Below are 24,341 nucleotides of genomic sequence, written 5' to 3'. Positions count from 1 at the left end.
TCACTCAGCAGAACCTCCCAGCAGCAGTCGGGACACACTGTGTTCCAGGTTCTTTTCCCAAACATGTGTCCATTATCATCAAATCATTATCATCAGTATCTGTTGGAATTACGGTGATTACGTTAGCGGTTGAAGAGTCGCTGGCGGCATCTCCAGTGTTAAAAGGTCAAAATGTTTTCAGGGTAAACATGCGTTAAGGAAGTGCAGTTGGTTCAGTTGCTAGAAGGATCAAATCACAAGAGTCAAAGGACTGCTTTTTACACTTTTTGAATCTTAGTCAGTTTCCTTTTAGAAATAGCTCCCCCCAAAGGGGCAGCATTAAAACTGTGTGGTTTGGTCCGTTTTAATTTTTGATTCCTGTATGAGACTGAGCCAATAAGGACACCCTCCTAAATTTCCTATAGGCTCCTTCGTGAGACAAAGCGAAAGTTCAGACTTTCAGTGTTGAAGCTAACATGTTATCCTTCTTTTCGGTTCTTCACAGGCCCCCCCTCCCCACCCAGAGACCTGGTCTACACCCTTAAGCAGTCCACTCTGATCTTGGAATGGTCGGCGCCGTCAGACGGCGGGGGCAGGGTGGACCTCACCTACAGCGTGAGCTGTCGCCGGAGCGTGGGGCGGCAGTGGGAGCCGTGCGGCGCCAGCGTTGGCTTCGTGCCCCAGCAGCTGGGGCTGACGGAGAGGATGGTGACTGTGGTCAACCTCCTCCCCAACACCAACTACTCCTTCGCCGTGGAAGCCCTGAACGGCGTGTCCGAGCTGCTGCCCAAGAAGAGGTTCTACACCCAGGTCAACGTGTCCACGAGTCTGCCCGGTGAGCCCCCCACCGTCAGTGCGAACGCAACCCGTCGACACGCCCAAAGGAGTTTACTGTCAGGAGCCGAAAGCCAGAACAGAAAAATGAGTGCAAATAACATGTAATCGAGGTTTGACAGGCAGGCGAGCAGCGGCACGCACACAGGTATTATCATTCACATCTCTGCAGGAAGACGACCTGAGACGTGTTCATAAAAGAATCCACGCCGCACAAAGGGCTATTTCTGTCTGTGAGTGGGAGAAACTTCACAGATCAGACACATTTCCATCAAAACGATGTGTTGCAGGTTTATCCTGATGATTGTGAGTCTCCGTCTGATTTGATATCTGTCAACTATAAGACGGAGAATCGGCGCTCTGCTATTTCAGAATGCAGACCGTGAACAGCCTAAAAGTCCACAGTGCTTCAACATGCACAGGATATTGATGAACAAACTGGGTAAAAAAAATAACAAAATGAGTTTCATCAAATCAAAATGCCCAGTATCTTCTAACAGGAAAACATCTCGGGTCGTCTAAATCTCTCAATAAAAAAATCCTTATTTTTTTTTTTGAATATTTTTAGATTTGAGCTGCCAAGGATCCAGACTTTATCCTAATCTTACTTCTTCTACAGATTTTCTTGTTTATTAGTTTACCTGAAAGAGTTTCAGAGGGATTTCCTCCTCTTAACACACGCTAAAAGGTTTTAACGAAAGATGCAGAGAACTGGAGGGATAAGCCAGTCCTCCGTGTGTGCTGAATGAAAATAAAGAAATCCTCAGACGATGGACTAAAATGAAAACTTCAGAAACTTTGATTTTTTTTTTTTAAAAGAAAGAAAGGTTACTCAGAGAAATGTATCTGGTGGCAATATAACCCGAAAACTATCTGATGTCACTTACAAGACTGTATCTATAACCAAAGATGTGAGATATTCAACATTTTTGCATGATTTAGTTGGTGACTGATTGCATTGCTGAATGCCAAATTTTAATTTGAAAGAAAAAAAAAGGGTAAAAGTTAACAAGGTGTTAACATTTATTATTCAGTGCAGTTTTGGTTAATAACTGACAATTTTTTTTAAATCGGAAAATAAAATTAAGATAAAAACACAGGTTGGATTTTATTTACACAGGCCTGTCCGCATCCTGTTAGTCCATCGTTTACTGAAATTAAAAATGTAACTGATAAAATACACGTCTGATTCAAATATGAATAAGATCCTTGTTAGCATGACATGCATTTATTTTCCTTTGAAATATTCTAAACAAACATTTTTAATAATTTCATCTTGTTTTTGAAATTCTCTGTCTGTTATTGTATTTTCCGCAGGCACATTCTAGAACACGCTAAATGTGCATTCTTGAACTTGAGTATAGGCCAGGGTGTTCACACTGGAAAAGCAGGGAGGGGCTTCTGCTACTGTTTACTAGCGCATGTTTGCACCTACAGTTGGAAGAGGTTCGATGCGAAATGTGATAGCGGTGTGAATCTGGTAAATCCTCCTCCAGGCTTTTTCTTTTACAGCTCTATTTGGATATTTGAAGACTTGGTGTCAATAGAATTCCGACCGGGCACAAACCGCTATTATTGATTTCTCCTTCAGTAATCAATCAACGGTTGGCCCTTCTGCGTCTTGAAAAGGACGCCCCCCTTACATCACTACCAAAATTTCGACCTGTTTTAACTTGCAACACGTGCTCATTGGCCACAGGTTTTGTACCTACAGCCTGAAAACCGTCATGGAAACGATGATGAAGCCCGAAACACGGGTTTACATGGACTTTACTTTGGAAGTGGCCGCTTGAACATCGCTTCAGAGATTAGTCAGTCAGTCAGACTTTATCAACTGCATTCACATTCATTCTAGAACTTTTTTGTGACATGCTCCACGTTAGCCACGTTAGCGTATTGTCATCATCCGTAACTCCCAACCTTGTTGGTAACACATAAAAAAAAAAAGAGTTATAGCTACGCGTATTCACAAGAACATTCAACCGTGTTTCCCTCTTGTAAGAAAAATTAAAAAGAGGCAGACGTTTTGTCAGAGCACCACATCCCTCTGAAAATCGCTTCGACATCAGTAAACAAAACCAGAATTACTGTCAGTTTATGAAAGAAATCCTGGCTTTTAAGCTCACCTTATAGGGTGGAAAATACTCCCACGATATTTTAAGAGAAAATATGCCTCTAAAGTTTTTTTTTAAATGTCTTTTTCTTATTAATAAGAAACAACCTGAGGAACTCATCTGTATCACCTGTATTACCTTTTTAAGAGTGGTTATTAGGTCCTCCCCCCCCCGTGAGCTTTGGGAGAAGACATTTGCCTTCATTTCGAAGAGTCTTCGATTACGATGACAGCTTTGTGTCGTCAACCATCAACAGGCCTCACTCTTCCTCCTTCTCTCCGAATAACAAGCAGCCGGTAAAAATCTGTGCAGACATCCCACAATCTACAGACTCTTCATAGACTCCAATTATAAGCCAAGAGGTAGGCAATTAAAATTCCCATCACAAGGTGACAAAGCGTTTTAAGTGGCTGGGCTATAGCCCTGAAAAGTAGCTTGATGACTCTATTCATTTGGTGCCTGCTGAAGCCTCACCTTCCCATCACTTCTAATTAAGGAGGCAAAAGGATCCAAACGGCTCCCAACAGAGGGCTGCGGGCGGGGTGCCAGGCGGGGGTGGGCTTTTGGAAACTTAATGACGGTGAAGGAGAGATTTGTTCTCTGACACTTTCGGGGCGCGCTCGGCGAAGGAAAGAAAATCAAAAGATGCCCCTTTTGGCTCTTCTTTGATGCTAGATTGATTTTAAGTCGGATTTTGATTTTTAAGCAGGTGTGTAAGATCAGTCCAGACAGTCCTGCTTCCCTTCCCTTTCCCAAAACCGAACAGGGACTTTCTGGAGCATTTTGGAACTCTGCTCACTCACCTATCGTCTCTCTCTCCTAATGTTATGTGTATGGGTGATTTTAACATACATTTTGATAACAACCACCTCCCCCTCACCAGAGACTTCTGCTCATGCCTGGACAGTCTTGGTTTTTGTCAACATGTTCAGCTGCCTACCCATGCTAAGGGACACATTCTGGACCTGGTCTGCTGCTCTGGGTTAACCCCCTCTAACTGTTCCACAGATGAACTTGCTATGACTGATCACCATCTTGTTTCTTTTAGCATCCCCTTGATTTTATCTGAGATCAAACCCACTCGCCTCATCTCCTTCCGAAACATTAAGAATATAAATGTGGAGCTGTTTTCTTCTCAGTTGGAGCGCATTCCTTTCCCAAACTCGTCCAACCCTGATGATCTGGTTTCTTTTTATAATAACTGCCTTTTAGATGTTCTTAACAATTTCGCTCCTGTAAAAACCCGGTCTGTTTTATTTGTTAAATCTTCCCCCTGGTTCACCCCTGAACTCCATAAAATGAAAGCCAAATGCCGCCAGTTGGAGCGGCTCTGCAAAAAAACTGGCTCTCCCGTCCATAAGGAAATATACAATGAACAGATTTTACAATACAAGGACTTGGTTTCTAACACTAAAACAAAATACTTCACTCAACTGATTGATGCAAATAAGGGAAATTCCAAAATGCTGTTTTCTCTAATGGATGATGTCTTTCAACCCCGTAACAGTTTTCCCCCTCATTTTTATTCAGATGAGCACTGTAATTCTCTTCAATTATTCTTTAACCAGAAAATTCTAGATATCCATCAACATCTCCATTCCTCCACCTCTCCTCCCACCCCGTCTGACTCATTTTCTGTAACTCATATATTCACTTCCTTTTTCCTCCCTGATCCCAGTGAAATTTCCCGCCTCATCCATAAGTCCAAACCATCCACATGTTTGCTAGATCCCCTACCAACATCCCTGGTTAAATCCTGCCTTCCTTCTCTTTTTCCTTTCATTTGTGCCATTATTCACTCCTCATTGACATCAGGTATTGTCCCCTCACTCCTCAAGATCGCTGCCGTCAGACCCATCCTAAAAAAACCCGGCTCAGACCACAATTCCTTTCATAATCTTCGTCCTATTTCTAACCTCCCCTTCATTTCAAAAATTCTTGAAAAAATTGTCGCCTCCCAACTTTCCCATCATCTCACCCAAAATGATCTTTTTGAACCCTTTCAATCTGGTTTCCGTCCCCTTCATAGCACAGAAACTGCCCTACTAAAAATCACCAATGACCTTCTCCTTGCAGCTGATTCTGGACTCTTCACCATCCTCATCCTCCTCGACTTGAGCGCAGCATTTGACACCATATCTCACTCCATCCTTCTCCACAGACTTTCAGCCCTCGGTATCGAGTCCACCCCCCTCCGCTGGTTTCATTCTTATTTTTCAAGCCGCACTCAGTTTATTCAACTGAATTCTTTCAAATCCCAACCCTCACTCATTTCATCTGGTGTTCCTCAAGGTTCTGTTCTCGGTCCCCTCCTCTTCATTACCTACCTGCTACCCCTTGGCAATATATTTCGTAAATTCAATATTGATTTTCATTGTTTCGCGGATGACACTCAGCTCTATCTGTCCAGTAAACCCAACTCTTGTATTCCACCTGCCTCCCTCTCCTCCTGCCTGTCTGAAATAAAAACCTGGTTCACCCTAAACTTCCTCAAACTTAACAGTGATAAAACTGAATTACTCCTCGTAGGTTCCAAATCCACCCTTTCCAAAATTCCTAATTTTAACCTTTCCATCGATTCCTCTCCAGTTTTCCCCTCCCCTCAAGTAAAGAGTCTGGGTGTCATCCTTGATAGTACATTATCATTTCAATCCCACATCAATAGCATTACTCGGTCAGCCTACTATCATTTACGTAATATTAATCGTCTCCGCCCCTCCCTCACCATCCACTCCGCCTCCATTTTAGTTCATAGTCTGGTCACTTCTCGTCTCGACTATTGTAATGCTCTTCTCTATGGTCTTCCCAACAAAACTCTAAATAAGCTTCAATTGGTCCAGAATTCAGCTGCCCGCATCATCACCAGAACCCCCTCCTTCCATCACATCACTCCCGTTCTCCAGCAGTTGCACTGGCTTCCAGTAGCCTTTAGGATTAAGTTCAAGCTCCTTCTCTACACTTTCAAAGCCCTCCATAGCCTGGCTCCCTCCTATCTCTCTAATCTCCTCCATGTTAACACTCCCTCTCGCTCTCTTCGATCTTCTTCCTCCCTTCAGCTCTCTGTCCCTCCGGCCCGTATGGTTACCATTGGGAGCCGTGCCTTCAGTCGCTCTGCTCCCCAACTCTGGAACTCTCTCCCCCCAGACCTCCGTAACACTGACTCCTTTCTGATCTTCAAATCCAGACTCAAAACCTTTCTGTTCAAGCTTGCATTTCCGGAACACAGTTTCTCATTTTCTGTCAGCTGATTTTATTAATGAATCCAATTTATTTATTGTTTTTAACTTGTGATTTTATTGTGTTTTACCTCTAACTTTGTACAGTGACCTTGGGTGTTTTGAAAGGCGCTTTTAAATAAAATGTATTATTATTATTATTATTTTGTTCTTCAATCAAATTTTTATAAATCCAGACAATCTCTTTCCTTCTAAGGGTATTTCGTGTAAAAATGTAAAGTCAAGTTAGTCTGTTTACATGAACTTCAACTATTTGATTACTATCTGATTTCTTAAATTATCAGATTTTCTTTTTTATAACGGCAGGAAATTAGACGCCCTTTATCTGATAAAGGCAGATATCCATACCTAATGGCTAAGTCCCAACTGCCCTTAGAGCTATATATGGGTGCAAAAATGGGGAAACCTGTACGGGCCACACGGGTGACCCACAGAAAATATCATGGTCATAGACCACTCATTGATCCCGAGTGAAAATGTTGGTAGACATTTTTCATCAGGCATTCTTCAAGCCATAGGTCATAGTGAACACTATCACAACACGAAAGGGTAAAGGATGGGTGAAGTAGGTTAAATGCAGGCGTGTGCTGAGAATTTCTTATTTTTGTCAACCCTGAAAAATCCTGCAGACTGTGCAAAGGGGCCCCGTTAGTGCGTGCTCCGTACAGGAGCATTTTACCTCGGCAGGCTGTCCGTATCTAGCCTTAAGGCCAGTTGGGACTAATGCTTTGCTAATGAATAGATTGTGGCTTAAGGGCATGATACAGCAGCATCCCCTGTTTGTCATAAATGTGTGCTGCTTACGTTAGCCTCACAAATATTTCAAAATGAACTTACCACATTCACAACAATCGCACTCCGCTTTCAGCGGAGCAAGACACACTTGCACTCCCCCCCCTTAAAATACGGATGTTCGACCATAGGCCCGGACTACTAGTTCAACCCCCAGGCTATACCTCCTGGCACACATCCACATTAATCCAATAGAAATCAGAATTTTACATCCGCATGTGTAGGCAAAAGAAGATGGAAGTCTAGTGACATGCTATAGAAATGTTGCACATCTGAGGCCATTACCGTTTCTTTCTTACGGAATACTAACAGAGAACTTCCAGACATGATAGCTCGTATGTCAGTGCTGTTGTGTTCACCATCAACAGACGGGTGGGAGTTTTGAAGATAACAGGAAGGTCAAAAGTCACAGTATTATGTATTTACAAAGTACTTTAAAACAAATCCGATAATGGACTTGGTTTGTTGACCAGGACTTGGTACCAACCACATTTCCATTGTCAGTCTGCATATTTCTGATTACTTCCAGTTTTGTGGACACATAAACGGCTCAGTGAAACTTTGATGTGTCAGTCTCATCAAACTTTATCAAAGTTTCTTGAACAAAAAGGCTGCTTGTCAAGGTGACTCAAAGACTCAAGAGGTTAAGATTCTGGAAAGGGCCTTGACTGTTTCTGTTGTGTGTTGAACATTTAATGTATAATAGACAAAGTAATAAGCATTTTTTACAATAGAAATTATTGGGCTCTTGCCATCGTTTTTGTTTCCTTAACTGACATCACACGTTAGCTAGCCATTATGGTGCGATCCCATTGGTGTCAGAAGTAGTCTGTCACTTGACAAACTAAACAGTTAGACCTTATTAGAGAAGATACATATTTATGTATTAAACTTAATCAGAAACTATAAACCTAATGAATCCATCACACCATTTTTCTGAACCCTGGAGGCATCCGACTCATAAGGCTGCTGCCTCACGTCCCTCTCACCCCCTACTCCCACCCCCTTCGTGATGCCCCAGAAACTCTGCGGGCATCGGCCCTCCAAAGCACGGAGAGTAATCCTCTCAGGATATTGAAATACCAATCCCTTCTCTTTCCTGACCCGTGCTTCCACCTGATCTCTGTAGCTTTCCTGCATCTCTGTCCCCCTTTCCCTGTCTTGGTTAAAGAGCTTTGGATGCACAGCCAGCCGGGGAGGGGGGGGGGGGGGGGGGGGGTATTCCATCTGTAGCCAAACAAAAAGAGCACCTCTGATGCTGAATGTCATTTGTGCGTCCTTTCTTGAATCTAGCATGGATCAATGTGCAAAGAGCACCACATGTACAGCATTCCTGTCCTTTCTCAACACGTCATGTAAAACCCCAACCCCCTCTCCGGTAGCCTGAAAGGCCCCGATAACAACCCCATCTTCCCTGAGAGGAATCCGCAGTGCACAAGCAGCCGCCTGGTTCAGTTTGACTCCATAAAGAATTTAGTTTACATTAGCTTTTAATAGCATTAAAGAAAAGTAATGGTTGCAAACTGACCCCTGGTGACTCCGTTACGCGTCCCACGTCTCCACCTTCCCTTCCTTCTCCCAGCTAAGACCCTGTCCTCCAGGCATCCCAGAGTTAACCCGTTACTAACAAGCTTACTGTGCCCAGAGAAACAAATATAGTCCGCCGTGAAAAGGTGCAGGGAAGGAGAGGGTGGTGGTGATTGTGTGGAGGAAAGCTGAATGACGATGGGGAGAAATGGCCGTCTAAGAATAGTGAGTTTATATAGAGAGCAGGAACGGATATGGAGGGGGAAATGGGGAAGGAAATGGGAGGTAAAAAAAGGCATCGGGATATGGAGGGAGGAGGTGAATGAAAAGCACAAAGTAATAAAGAGATGATGAGGCGACTGCAGAGGGAAAGGTCTACGGAGCTCTGGAATCCCTGCTGCAGTATTTATAAAGGTCAGGGAGTTTTTATGGAGATATTCTAGTGGAGAAATGCTTAAACCAATGAAGACAATCCTCAATGCCTCTGTTGTTATACATCTAAAAATAAAAAAGCTCATATCTGAGAGATACATTTAATACTTGCGAGAAACTATCCTGCATTTTATTGTCTTTTTGTAGGTTTTCTTGATGAAAAAGGCATTTTGGTTGAAAGAGTCAGCAGGAAAAACTCTGTCTGAAGCTGAAGTCATTTCATTATAACCCCTGAGTGTTTCTGGACAAATGTGGACATGCTTCCATGTGTGGAAAAAGGGGGTACACGGCCAACCTCACCACTGCTGAATCCAGAATTTGGTAAACTCAAACGATGCTTCAAGTTGTTCCACACTATGATGACGGTTGGGTCACAGTGGGGTTTTAAATTTCACTCTTTATTCAATTCAATTCAATTTTATTTATATAGCCCAATATTACAACAATAGGCAACATTAAAATCAATGGGCTTTCTAATAAACATGAAGCCATAAAGTTATAGAATTCACTTGGTATCGGCTAAACTAAACGGACTAAACTAAATTGGGCATCCTTGCCCTTAGACCAGGATTTTGACATGTGAGCTATTTTTGAAATGACAATGTATCGAAGATCTACATATACATATATATATATATTAGGAGTGTGACGATAACTGCATCACCGCACGTTGTTTCTTTTTGTTTTGACGTTTTTTTTTGTTTTTTTTTAAGTTCTGCATATGGTGCGTGATAGGAATTATAATAAACACATTAAACACATTCATCTTTGCTGATAATTTACTTTTTCTGCTAGTCCTGTGTTCAGACTTCAAGGGCTTCTGGGGGAAACTTTTTATTACTGTTCTCCTTCACTTCTTTTTTAAGCATTGATTTGTTTTTATTAAGTCAGATTTGTCTTAAAAGAAAACAATAGTTCAGATACAAATTATAAAGTGTTACTTCCAGCTGGACGGAGTCGGAGCTCGGTCATTGTTTTCTGCTGCAGACATTTTAAACACGTTGGTCACTACACTGACATAAATAAATACAAAACATGGTTTGGTTTTAGCTGCTTTGCTGCTCCTTCTTGGTTTTACTCTGTGAGAAACGGTCAGACTGGTTGAAAACAGCAGAACAACACAACACAACAGAACCTACACAAAGTCCAAAGCTCATGTCTGCCTCCGAGCACCATCAAAGACCCCCTCCCCTAGTGGCTCACACCTTAAAACCCAGTAATCACACGCCGACTCCACGGTAACTAAAGACGACGATGACAAAGATGGGAGGAAAAACGAAATAATCTCTGCTCCGTGAGATTGTGTTTTTCTGGTCCAGCGTTCCTTCTCCTGGAATCCAAGAGGTTTTCTGGGAAACTTTAATCCCAAGAATCTAAAGGGGGTCCTGCAGCTGTCAGGAAGATGCTCTAAGCTTCCACCATTCCTTCTTTTTTTATTGTTGTCCAAACAAATAGGATATTAAATAAGTAATCCCTCTATACATGGTGGTGGCAGTGTGATGGTTTGGGGCTGAATGTCCCCCATCAGTTCATGAGCATTGGAGTTTTGGTACAAAACTAAGACCCAGTCACATGAAAATCATGTGGGGTGGGGTTTGGAGTAAAGTTTGAATTTTGAACCAAGATGGTCCTCTCTCCTTCCACTGTAGGGCCAGGACGGGTTTTCCATTAAAGTAAATCCTTGTCTTTTTTTTTTTTAAAGCTGCATTTCTACCAACCTCAGGCTACAGACACACCAAGTATGTGATGCATGTTCTTGAACCGACATTTGGTGGTCACACTGGACGAGCAGGGAGGGGCCTCTTCTTCTTTTTCTACTGTTTACTAGTGCATGTCACCTACAGTTGTTAGAGGCTTGGTGTGAATGTTGAAGGTGAGTAATTTCAGGAATTTTCCTCCAGGCTTTTTCTTTCACAGCTCTATTCTGGTATATGAAAGACTTGGTGTCACAGAATTCCGGCTGGCCGCAAACCACAATTATTAATTTTTCCTCCATGAACAATTTTCAAACAGTCGGTACTTCTGTGAATCAAAAAAGGGGCCATCCGTACGTCGCCACCAAATCAGAGTCCCTGATTGGTCAAAGTTTGACCTGCTTTAACTTTAATAGCTATGCATGAACAAAAGAGTTTTGAACGCGGGAGCCCGAAATGCGCGTTTACACGTGTTTACATAGACTTATGATTGGAAGTGGCCACTTACACTCTACACTAAACCCTTTCTTTGGTTAGAAGTAGGGATGGGTACCGTTTGGATTCCATTTAGCGCTTAACTGGCACTTTTGAAGCGGTTCCTGGGCCAAAAAGGCGATCAAAATGTCAAAAGTGCACAAAGTTTATCCAAAAACAATAAAAGGGGACGAAGCAGAGTCACAGCTTGACAGACCGCGCTCGAATGTGCCTAAGATGCTGTATTTTATTCTCCCCGACAGTTCGCATTGCATCTCCGTTTTCACACACGCTGAAGTAAACATGGATTTCATCCCTTATTGCTATGAATGGCCTCTCCCGCCATGACTTTGAGATTTTAATCCATGCTTTTATTTCAACACGTTTGGACTACTGTAATGCTCTCTATGTTGGGCTTTCCCAGAAATTACTTGCTCGTTTGCAGTTAGTCCAAAATGCAGCTGCCCGTCTTCTAACTGGTACACGGAAACAAGAACATATCACTCCCATTTTAGCATCTCTTCACTGGCTCCCAGTTCGCTTACGCATTGATTTTAAAATTCTCCTATTTGTTTTTAAATGTCTCCATGGACTCGCCCCAAAATATCTGTCTGACCTGATTCAGGTGTACAATCCCCCCCGCTCCCTTAGGTCAACAAATCCGACACAGCTGGTCGTCTCGAAGACCAGGAGAAAACTGAGAGGTGACCGAGCCTTCTCAGTCTTCGGACCAAAAATCTGGAACGAATTGCCCCTGTACCTCAGACAGATAAACTCACTCAGTATTTTTAAATCTGCTCTTAAAACATATTTTTTCACTTTGGCTTTTAACTGAGTTGGAATCCGGACCTATTTTATGTGTTTTATGCTTTATATTTTCATGTGCTTTTATTAATTTTTGTATTGTTCAGCACTTTGGTGAACCTTGTTCTGTTTAAAGTGCTTTATAAATAAAGTTGAGTTGAGTTGAGTTGAGTATGAAGACTTGTCTTGTGCATGTCACTCTTATCCACCAGGTCGCTGATTTAGAATCTGTTGCTGTGAAGTACAGCCTATAATGAAGTACCTATAATGAAGTACATATAAAGCCCGCCCACAATCACTGAAAAGGTTAAATCAGTGAATTGTCCAGCAAAACTGATTAGAATATAACCGTCTGACATGTCTGAAATGAAGCACCGAAATCTGTGATTTTATACAGTACCGGTGGTACCAAATACGTTGGTACCAGAACCAACCTGGCACTGAGTTTTGGTGCCCATCCCTAGTTAGAAGGTCGTGGACTGAAACACATAAAGGGTTTGTCCTAAACACTTAAAGAAAACCAAAGATTCCGTTAAATACTAACATAAAAAATTCTCAACATGCTTTTTATTCACCTACAACTTTTTTAGACGTCTTTATTAGCAGAGGAGCTTATTTTTCACAATAAATGTGAGTCACTACCCCGCCAATACACGACCCGGCTTCTGCAGTTCATTATGCACTCCATTTCCTTAAGCTAATATCCAATTAATGGTCCCATTCCCGCCATCCTCATTCTTTTTTTTTCCACCACCTGCTTTGCTGCTGTTTTCCTTCCCTCATTACATTCCTGATACTATCTCACTTTCCCCGGAGTTTTTAAATAAAAAGAAGTTTGTGAAATATTGTTGAAATCAGCAGATCCCAACCTTTTTCAGGCCACGGATCGCTGTGTTGTCGGACAATATTTTCGTCTGATTTAGCTTTCAGTTTGTCTCAACTTTTCTAGGGGAAAACTTCTTTCTTTATTTATACACTTTATTCTATGTAGGAACCATTCAAATTTGACATAGATTTTTCCCTAACCCGTATCTGTCAAAATATCAGACGCCAACTTCAGCTTCGTCTAACTATTATGTATGAGGGATAAATATATGAAAAAACCTGTAACTAAACCTATTATATTATATTTAGAAAATACTCATTTTAGTGACATTTTTTGCTGTTCATTTGAAAAACTTTGGATCCTTGTAACACCAGACATGGGTTGCTGAATATTCTGCATTATTATGGTTTGAGTCAATAATTGTCACATTAAATCCATATTTAGAGTAAAGACTTCTGTTATATGTCTTTTAAATGCAGCTTCTATTTTGAAGTCAAAGGTTTCTCTTCTGTTTTCTTGTTCCAAAAAAACTTTCCAAATACGTCTGTTTTTTTGGTAACTTTGTTAGCTTGGGGGTTTCATTTTAGCGGTCAGCATTGCTGCTTTGAGGAAGTAGCGGATGGACTTTTCCCTGATGTGGTGGGGAGAATCCAGTAGTTTTCCAACATCAAACTTCCTTCACAATCGGAGGATAAATAATAAGGGAAGTATAGGTTGGGTTTTTGTTCTCTGTTTGTGAAGAGTGAAGTTTGTGAAGTTGGTGAAAGTCTTACAGTATAATACTCTCAGAAGTAAGACCCTCAGGCTTGGTTTAAAAAAACTGACTTTAATTGAGTTCATGGCTCCACCTTGAGAATTTATTTTAAATTCTAATGGCGTCACATTCTTCTCTCAACTTGAAATAATCATTGATGATGCTAATATATGAAGGGTGCCATTAAAAGTTGCCTCAGAAAGGAGCTTGTGGATAAATGGATGGATTGATAGAAGGATCAGGGAAGTCTTTAGTGTCATCAATGTCATAAAACAATTTTGATTTAACATAGAAACCTCACATCCTGTCTAAAAGATACACAATAAAACACACAAAAGCAACATTGTTGGTGTTTTTAACATGCTCTTATGTTATTTTTAGGATGATGTAAGACATTTTGAAAGAAAATTAAGCTAAAGATTGTGTTTCTGAGTATTTCTTGACTCAAATAAACGTGAATCAGGAGCAAATGAAAAAGGCAGCTTGCAAAAAATTGTATTTGAGACGTAGAAACTGAAATGGGCGGAGCCACAAGCTGCCTTCTCTGCCTTCTCTGATCCGCTCGTAGACGAATAGATCCTGGTAGGTCTTTCTTTTCTTCGTCTGAGCATCTGGCTCGAAACTGTAAGGCTGTACGGTATTAGGAAGGGAAAAGGGGGGCGGGGTTGCTTCCCAGCAACGGTCCTGTCTAGATTTTAGAGGAGAATTTTTCTAAAAAAACTTCTGCCGCTCTGCAGAAACCATATCCTGGAAAACGACACAGTTTTTATGATTTTGGCTAAATATGGCTTTATAATAATTAAAAGACCCCTGAGACTATCACAACAGATAAAAACATGATCAGAGTGGAACTTTAAAGTGTCTGTAGCTTTAATAAATGTCGTCTGGGTCTCACATCCTCAGATTCTACATGTCGTCCCCCAAATGATGCCTGAAACTGCAAAAAGGTTCGTTCTTTTGGGAGGTTTTTGAATAATGCATTTTTCGCTAAGTGCGCTTTAATGAGCCACCATTCTCGCTGAGTTGAGCAGAAACTTTTTTTTTTTTTAAAGACATATATTTTCAGAGTTTTGCCTCTCTGGTAGGCTGATAGAAAGGAAGTCCCAGGACAGTGAGCTGAGGGGAGGCGAGGAGTCCACCTCGTGTTCCGTACAATTACGCTTTCAGCAGGAGTGAGAGCTCGGTGGCTCCAGGCCCAGGAGGATGGACGTCATGATTCCTCATTTCCATCTGAACGCCTGACAGATGAGGGTTTTCTCATTCACTCCTGTCTACAACTTCTCCACTCCGCCTTGTCTTCGTTACCCTCTGTCTTTAATATGCCATGCTAGCAAATGGAAGGGGGGGGGGGGGGGGGGGTGCACATGGTGAGAGGCCGAAAGACGAAACCTCTTCCTGTCAAGAAGGATGTCAGCGGAGCCCGCGGCGGCTGACGGAGTCCCCCTCGGGAGCAGCGGTACAGGTGGAGCTGTGTCAGGACGAGCGCAGATAAGGAGGAGACCTGCGGCGCTTTCAGTGAGTGAGAGATGTTCAGGCTTTCGCCGCCTCTGGGGGGAGCGGCTCCTCCGTCTGCCAGCTCTGATAACGACACCAAGATGCCACCTGAGCCGCGCCGCACACAGGAAGCAGCCGTGGAAGAGCCGAGCACGGAGGCTCCGTGACCTCCGTCACACGGGGCTGTGAGGCCGGAGACGGATTTTATCCAGCAGCTTTCGGATTCCCTTAATAAAGTGAACTAGTGAACTTCTGACTCCGTCAAATGTAAAAAAAAGCGTATCTTAGCGAACCTCAAGCGTAAAGAATGCATTTAATTTCATACTTGACAGATTTCTGCTTTGAAAATACCTGGGACAGCTTTACAACATTCAGTTCCTTTCCAACATTATTAAGCCTAACATTAAGTTTCTGTACTTTAAGACTTCCTAAATCTCATTGAAATTAAAAAAAATTTTAAGCAGCCCATTTTAATGGGCTGCAATGTTCCCATTAAAATGTGATGATGCCACCTGAAAAAGAAGTTCTGGTCACATAGTCTGAATGTTCTATATCATGACCAGTGACGTGCGGTGAGGTTAATGGCTGGTGAGGCACTGACGTCATCAGTCAGATTGAACCATACTGAGTAACTTATTCACCATTTGATTGACAACAGTTAACATGTTTTGTTTAAAATATCATTTCAACGTGTTTTTTTTTTCATATACAAACTGCAGCATAGAAAAAAGCACAAACGTCTTACCTTTACTTGTAAATAAAGTCCATACACCGCACCTTCTGAAAAAAATGACTTGCCGCTTGCTATCATCACGTCTTCTAGTATTTTTTAGCGTCATAATCTCAGGGCTCACCGGCGCCCCCTAACATGAGGCACGAGAATGTCTGGCCTCACCCAGCAGCTTTTTTGCCGGCGTTTAGCGCTCAGCACAAGAAACACGTCCCTCACATACAGTTATTTATAAAAACAAACACTGTACATCATATACATCTGCTAAATTATGTAAACTCAGCTCACATAGTACAAGTGATTGAACCGACATACAGAGAGACAGCAGTACCGTCTGACTGCATAGGTATTGCGCAATTCAAGGTGAGGCTCAGCGGGCTGGTGCCTCATCGCACGTCACTTCTTAGTATCTGAACGACAAATGCGGAAATTCAGCGATTTTGAAAAGAAAAAACGCCCAAAAATGGTACATTTAAATGGAAAATGACTGCAAAGCACAAATTACTGATTAAATATAATAATTGAATTTATTTTTTCTCTTTTCTTTCCCATAATGACAGGTGAGGCACAGCCTCACCTGCCTCTCCTGACTGCTGTGTATCACGATACACAGCCCACAATACAATACATGCCCCAACATAACCTAATTCTGCACCAGAGACAATAAATCACAATTTCTTGAGTATGACTGAAAAAACTTTGTCTAAATACTATTTCACCTTTCATATGAATAAAAATGTATAAAATATTTTAAAATATATTTGATGTATTATCAGAGCATTAAGCACTAGAGCTGTGTATTTTTTTTTTTAGATTCATTTATTTGAATAGGGGGGACAGCGCATATTAATAAACATTTCTGTCAATATGCCAGAGTTAACCAAAGGGCTATTTTTCATCTGCAGTCCCTGGGAAGATGTTAAAAATCACCCTAAAAGATCAAAGTAAAATCACATATTTACATAACATTACATATATATATTAAACAATGCATTCAATAAAATAAGCAGTTAACCTAAAATCAAATTAGTGATAAAACAATCCAAAATCAGAAAAATGTAAGAACATACATGCACATAAAAGACATGACAGTAGCGAGGATCAGTGAGAGGAAATGTACTCAGTGTTGACAGCTCTGATTGTCAATGAGCCATTTTTTTAATTGTGTCTTGAATAAATGATATGTGTTAAATTTCTGATACTAACAGGTGTGCAGTTCCACTCAGTAGCAGCTCTAACAGAAAAAGCAGTCTGACCAAAAACGCTTTTTCTGAAGGGAATGATACAGTCTCCTCTGACTGCACTCCGAGTTCTGCTGTGATCTGCTGTCCGGATGTTAATAAACTGGTGAAGAGGAGGGGATGATAAGCCATGAAGGATTTTGTACATGAGACAGAGATTTGAAAATTTGACTATGTTTTCCCAACTCAGTAAACCATGTTTTTGTAATATTGTACAATGGTGAAATATGGTGGGTTTTTTTTATCCAAGGTTTTAACAGTTTGTTTGTATAATGTTTGGACAGGTTTTAAAGATGTATTGTAAGCCTGTGACCAGACAGGCAAACAGTAAGTGATTTGAGAGAGGATCATAGAGTGCATGTACATTTTTGCTGACTGTGTGGACATCTGGTGGCGAATGTGTCTAAAATTACTGAGGTTGAATTTGATTCTGTTGCAGACTCTTTTGATGTGTGATTTGAAAGACAGCTTTGAATCCAGTAGGACACCCAGATATTTATATTCTGATACAATCTGTAGCCTTTCTCCTGAAACAAAAACATCTGGTTCAGCAGTGAGATTATTATTGGACTTGGTGAAAAACATTGCAACAGTTTTAGATGTGTTTAGCTGCAAACAAGAATATTTCAACCAAGCTGTGATGTTAACCATGGCATTGGTGAGCTTCTCAGACACCTGAGAGGAATTACTGCCATGAGCATATATTACAGTGTCATCAGCATACATCTGCACAGAAACATCAGGACAACTGGATGGAAGGTCATTAATGTACAGTGAAAATAGCAAAGGTCCCAAAATTGATCCTTGTGGAATACCAGTTGGCAGACTGAGAGCTGCAGATTTAAATGACTGGACTTTGACAAGTTGGGAGCGGTCAGTGAGGTAAGAGAAAATCCATTGCAGTGCATCAGAAGAAAAGTTAAAATTGCATAATTTTGACAGTAGGATTTTGTGATTAATTAATTATTGACAAGAGTCTGACGACACGATACTTATCATGATACACATGTCACAATACCATACATATCTAGATATGGTATCAGAAACTTTTTTTTTATTTTTAATTATGACTTAGAACAATTTTTGTCTAAATATTAACACAGACAAAACATGATCGGAACAATAAGCATGGCAACCTTATCTCAAAACAAAGGTTGCTTTTATCCTGAGCAAATTTTTAGTGATTTGCTTTTGGTATTTAAGAAATCTTTTTTCAACTCTCAACGTTTTCTGATTTTCCTTAAATATAATTTTAGCTATATTTTGAATCGATGCAAATATCAGATACTGAAATCGCGATACTTCACAGAATCAATTATTTATTTTTAATTTATTTATTTACAGCCCTACCTATTAGCAATGCAACTGCGTCTCATCCACAAGTTGCTTTTACCCAGACAAATTACAAGTGCTTTAATTTTGGGAAATTAAAGACTTTTTATTTTCAACTTTCCATGTTGTCTGGTTTCTACAACAAAATACCGGTATATATTTTTTCCAGCTTAAAAAAAAAAACTTTAAAAAAGCTTAAGCGTTCTTCAAACAATAAGGTTCTTTTAAATATGGTTAAGAAAACAGTGTTTTATTTTAAACATTGCTTAAATGGACTTTTTGAATTCAACAAACGGTTACCGGATTAAATGACTAAAGAAAGAATGAGCAATCTCAAATGTGTCAAGTTGCCTATTTCAGTTCAAATTTTAATGGCATAATGTAGAACATTTTGATTAAACAAATCAGTGAAACTGATGTTTAAACTCCTCTGGTTTGGGGTAAATGAGGGTCAGAAATAATCATCACACTTCTCAGAGATGACTTACAAGCTTTATTTTTTTTGTCCCTCATCTTATGCTCCATTAAACGTGGTTAAATTAGCAGCATAGCCCGCGTGGGCGGTGCCTCCAGATTATTGTGCGCCTTGCAAGCTGTCAACTTGTTGACACAAAATCAAAGCGCCGTTCCTTCACCAGTAATGAATAGTTTGTTCTGCCGGTCATTACACATCGCATCTAATTAGGAAAGCTTGGTAGAAGTCGTTCGTCTGTGGTCGTACACCGATGCGATCAATGAGAAAATCTTTTAGTTAAACTCAGACGAATCCTGTTCAGCATCTACAAAACCAAGAGACGGAGGACGTTTGTACACAGGAGGATCATTAAAATATGAATGATGGGGAAAGATGGACGGCCCCTTGACCCATTGGGGGCCTAAAAAAAAGGGTTGCTTGTGCCCAAAATACACAATACGTGAATAGATTTGTTATGATTTTTAGCTCCATAAACTATGTACACAAGAATTCACTGCTACATTACTACCTCTAAAGCTTTATTGTTTCTAATGTTCATCACAAGACTCTTCCGGGTGTTTCTGTCTGCACTGAGGAAGCTTAGTTTCCTCCTCTCCCTCCTCTGTAGCTCCGTCTCTGATCAGCAAGCTGCGAGCGGAGAAGATCGAAGAAAAGAGCATCACCCTGGTGTGGAGGGAGCCGTCCTCCCCGAACAGCAGCCGCACAGAGTACGAAGTCAAGTACTATGAGAAGGTAAACGCTCTGCTTGATTTCAACAACTCAGTTTGGCTAAATCAATCCTGTATGCTTTTAGTCCAAGATGCTAGTTTTTAACATCATATTTGAATCAAGATACATTTTTAAAATGGTCTTTCATCTCCCAAGCATGTTCTTTACCTTCTTAAGCATCAACTTGTTTTTGTTTACACGATTAAAACTATACTTACCGTATTTTCCACACTATGTGCATCGGATCTTAAGACGCACCGTCATTATTTTTGATTTATTTTTATGTCGTCAGTAAGGCGCTTCAAACGTGACAAAGAAATCAGACATAAGTCCGTCAGTCAGACTTCCTTCACTGCATTCACAGTGTAACACATAAAAAAACGGCTTATACTGCTAAGACAAACGTCACTGTGACTACACTAACTCCCAGCCTAGTTAGGAACACGTAAAAATAATACAGTCCGATACACATTAGCTGTGTTAGCGTATTCACAATAACTGTAACTTTCAACCTCGTTTGCAAGACTTAAAAAAAAATAACTAACAGACAATTGCATAGCTCTCAAAATTGCTTCAACATCGGTAAACAACCAGAATTAATCCATATATAAGGCACTACGGATACAAGGCGCAATGTTGTTGGGGGAAAAAAAAAGATTATTTTAAGCGCAGAAAATACAAACTATATTTTCAAAGTTTAGCATTAATGGAATTCTTGTATGTCAAAGTTGTTTGTAGGAAAGGTTTGACATATATATCCTATATTTAAATTGTTTAAAAGACTCACAAAACACAGCATAGTACATAATTAGCATGCTAATTTGGAGTCAAACGTTCAAACTAGCTATTTCTTAGCATTTTGTTCCTCAGCTTGTTATAATTTTCATGTATACACTTAGAGATTTTTGAATATGTTCAAGGTGGGATTTGTCTTTTTACATAAAATTTAGTTTTTTACGTTGTCATGTTTGTTTGTTTTTTCTTTCAGCATTTGAGGATTTTGTAGCTAATACAGCATTTAGCTTTAAATTTGTTTTTTAACACGATAAAGTAATTTTCTTTTACTTTTTAATTGAAATTTCTTTCCTAAAGCAGCATTTAATTTTATTAGTGACAATATACTGATATATTTTAGTATTTTATCCTATTTTGTAGCTTTTATTGTAGCTACTATTTTATTCTTTAGTTGTTTGAAATAGTTTTCTTTGCTAATCGTTTTTACTTTTAGTCCTTTTCTTACTATTTTTCACCAACTATCGTGGACCGAAAACTGAATTTTTTAACTTCTTTCAAAGTTTTTACATTGTTCAGCATAATTTCAGCTTTTCCAAAAACCAAAAACACAATTATTTTTAGCAGGATGTCAATAAAAAAAGTTTCTTTCACAAGCTGACAATGATGACATTTCTTTTACGTTTGTCTTTCTCGGTAACAAAAAGCTTGAACGTCAGTGATCAAAATAAACAGAAACAACCTCAAAAACGTTTGTTATTCATTCATTCATTCATTTTCTTAACCGTTTTATCCCTTTCGGGGTCACGGGGGCTGCCGGAGCCTATCCCGGCCACTTGTGGGCGAAGGCAGGGGGAACACCCTGAACAAGTCGCCAGTTTGTTGCAGGGTAGAATGTCCTCACTCACACACACACCCATTCACTCCCGAACTCACACCTATGGTCAATTTAGAGTTGCCAATTAACCTATGAAGCATGTTTTTGGATGGTGGGAGGAAGCCGGAGACCCCGGAGAGAACCCACGCATGCACGGGGAGAACATGCAAACTCCACACAGAAAGGTCCCCCACTGATGTTCTGTTTTTCATGTCCCCCAGCCGGGACTTGAACCGGGGGCCTTCTTGCTGTGAGGCAAGAGCGCTAACCACTGCGCCACCGTAAAACTTTTGTTTTGGCTGCACGGTGCACGTTTGTTTTTAGCTGAATTTGCAACATTTTGACATTATCCCTTATGCTATCCAAGGCACTTTAACATTGGGAGTGGGGTCAACTGGAGCCCATAAGACAGCACAAGGGTTACAATAATCATACAAACTATTTTAAAGTTAAGTCGAAAAAGAAACCACTTGGTGAGATAAGCTGAGTCCGGGCAAATATTATATTTTAGATGTTTTTTTTTTTTTCAAGGTTTCATGTTATAAGTCAAGAATTTTAAACAAACTTTTATATCAGTATTGGAGTTTTAGACAGATGTGAAGCAGTGTTTTTGTTTTTTTTACTTGGAAGTGAAAAATACGATTCAGTCCTGGAATAAAACAGGAAGAAAGTACTTTCCTGACATTACTGTTTAATAATAAATAGTTTGCTCACAGCTGAATGTTAGCTGGAGTCTGAGTGCCGCCGCAGGGTTTCCCTGCAGTCCACCTCTCGTGTGTGACTCTGCACGTTAGCTTTCTCCACAGGAGACGCTTATTAAACCCTCACATCATCTTCATCTCTGTCGCTCACTTTTATTCGGCCTATTCCCTCCTTCGTCACCCAGGTGGAGCAACTTGCCTCATTGGCGGTTTGTTCCATCACTCTTGATGTTGAACTCCAGCAGGAGAGGAAACCTGTGACCTCGTTTACAGGACTGTTCCGGTAAAACTCTCTGCTTCCTCCTCTTCCTCCTCCAGGAGCAGAAAGATCAGAGTTACTCCACCATGAAGACCGCCACCACTCGGATCAGCGTCAACAACCTTAAGCCCGGAACCACATATGTCTTCCTCATTCGCCCATTCTGGACTACTCAGACCCCCTCCTTGCCCTTGTCTTCCTCTGCACTGTCCGCCTCTTCTTCCTCCATTTCTTCCCCTGCCTCTTCACCTTCGTCGTCAGCCTCCTCAACCCCACCAGCCATTGACTTTGGAGCTTACAGCGCCCCGCTGGAGCTGCAGACACTTGGAGAGTGTGAGTAACTGTACCTCAATCTGCTGCTCCTCTTCCTCAAACATGAAGGACAAAAACTAGATGAACCTTTCTGGTTTTAAGTTTTGTACGTTTCTACATCCGCTGACTGTGTGGTTCCCGTGGTGATGAGTTCGGTTGTAATTTTGATATTTCAATTTAGAAGAAGAATCCCAGACAATTCAATTGAAATGAAAACGAAAGTGAAATAAGGAAATGGACAAATTTGGCTGAGAAAATTTCGGGCTTCTGCGTCCTGAAAGCCCATGATGACGCGTCGCCACGCAAGTTTTTGAGTCTGATCGCGAGCTCTATGTAAAAATCGGACGTTCATTGATCGCTCACTGATCATTCAACATTTTAATGCTGAATCGCAGCAACGCAGCTCTGTGACCATTTAGGGAGTTTGCTTTAGTAGCGAGGAGTGGGTGGCGTTCACTTCAAAACACAAAAGTACCAGCCGTTGTAAACATGATCACGACGGACACAACAATTGCGGTTTGTGTTCTGTCGGATTAATACGACTCCAAGACAGACATTTATAGGAACAGAGCCGTCAAAACAAAAGGTCTGGAGTAAGATTTGCGGGATTTGCAGCGCTTTGACTTTGCTACAGAGCCTCTTTCTATTGTAGATGCGCTAATAAACAGTAAATACACAAAAGAAGAAGAATCCTCTCCCTGTCACTACCTGAATGTGTGGCGCTGGTCTGGTAGGTCCAAGATCAGCTGGATGCACGTTTATAAAACCATGTAGAGCGCTTTCTTGAACGCACCGCACGTGGTGCGTTCAAGAAAGCGCCAACCACAAAGTCCCAATGACTTTGTGATTGGTGGTTGTTATAATCATTTAAAATGACCAAAAAAAATAGCGTTGACGATTTTGTACAGCCCTACTGGAAAGTGTTGCTTACAGTAAATAAATCAGCAAACATTAAACTATTTGAATATTTGAATTCAATAAAAAATATAATTGGAAAAAAGTCCATCCCTGAATGAGAATATTTGAAGAAAAGTACATTTTAAAAAGTTACTTGAGGTTTTTTAGTTTAAAAAATCTATCTTTGAAAACCTGTTGGGTTTAAAGTTGTTTGAAATGCTTTTTTTTTTACTGAAGAGTTGGCCTGATGTTCTCCAGGCATAAAGAAGCAGACTTGTTTTCTAAAGAAGTGTTGCAGAAGATTAAAAATTGGACAGAAGATGATTTCTTAAGAGGTCACTTGAGAAAACAGAACTCTTCCGTCTTTAAGCTCACTGCTGCTCGGTTCTTTCACCCTCATGATGTTCTTCTCTGAGCGCTGATCCGTGTTTGTGCCTGAAAGCGCTCGCTGTGTTTTGCCTCTTCCAGTGGCGCTGGCGTCCAGCGAGCAGAGCCCGGTGGTGATCATTGTCATCGTGTCTGTGGCCGCCCTCATCATGCTGCTCTCCATGGGAGTCGGGCTTCTCGTCTGGAGAAGGTATGTCTGAATCACAGCTGATTGATTCCCAGTCCAGCATGAGACAGAGAAAAATGACAAGATCATCCATCATACTCCAATCCCTTTTTTAATATGCTGTCACTTTCAGAATGATGGAAACTTTGTCAGGCCTTCTTTGATTATTTGTGGTCATGACATCACAGCTGTCTGATTAAATTCAACCCAGGTTGTAGATCTGCATCTCCCAAAAAAAGGAACGATCACAGCAGCAACAATTCCACAAATAAGATCAGGATTCTTCCCTGCAGTTTACTGAGGGCTAGCACCAGACGACTATTTCCTCTGAAAAGTGTAAGAAAGCTGAAAAGATGCTTTACAGGAATGACTTTAGTTGAAATCATATTTGATACATAAGCTAAGAATTATGACAAACCTGACAGAGGCTTAAGGATGCTAGAAATGCTCAAATATTTAAGCTAATAATAGTTACGTTAGCGGAGAATGCTAAATTACCTGCTGAATGAACTTAAATCAACTTAATTAGCTGAACACTAATGAGTTCAAGTCACATGTTTTTTT

At 40.8% G+C, this 24,341-nt stretch overlaps 1 protein-coding gene across 1 annotated transcript in view; it reads left to right on the top strand.

Annotated features, from left to right (window-relative positions):
• Positions 1-24,341, top strand: part of epha10 (EPH receptor A10) — a 130,611-nt gene that overhangs the window by 91,273 nt on the left and 14,997 nt on the right. Inside the window, exons 5-8 of the mRNA XM_011481140.4 lie at positions 485-814; positions 19,346-19,470; positions 22,075-22,348; positions 23,693-23,801. Of these exons, the coding sequence (XP_011479442.1) occupies positions 485-814; positions 19,346-19,470; positions 22,075-22,348; positions 23,693-23,801 (838 nt within the window). The remainder of the gene's footprint in view (positions 1-484; positions 815-19,345; positions 19,471-22,074; positions 22,349-23,692; positions 23,802-24,341) is intronic.

The sequence above is a fragment of the Oryzias latipes genome, chromosome 11 (genome assembly GCF_053564925.1).
Source record: "Oryzias latipes strain Hd-rR chromosome 11, Olatipes_Hd-rR_3.1".
In the NCBI taxonomy this organism is placed as follows: domain Eukaryota; kingdom Metazoa; phylum Chordata; class Actinopteri; order Beloniformes; family Adrianichthyidae; genus Oryzias; species Oryzias latipes.
This window is presented reverse-complemented; position numbering and strand designations above follow the sequence as displayed.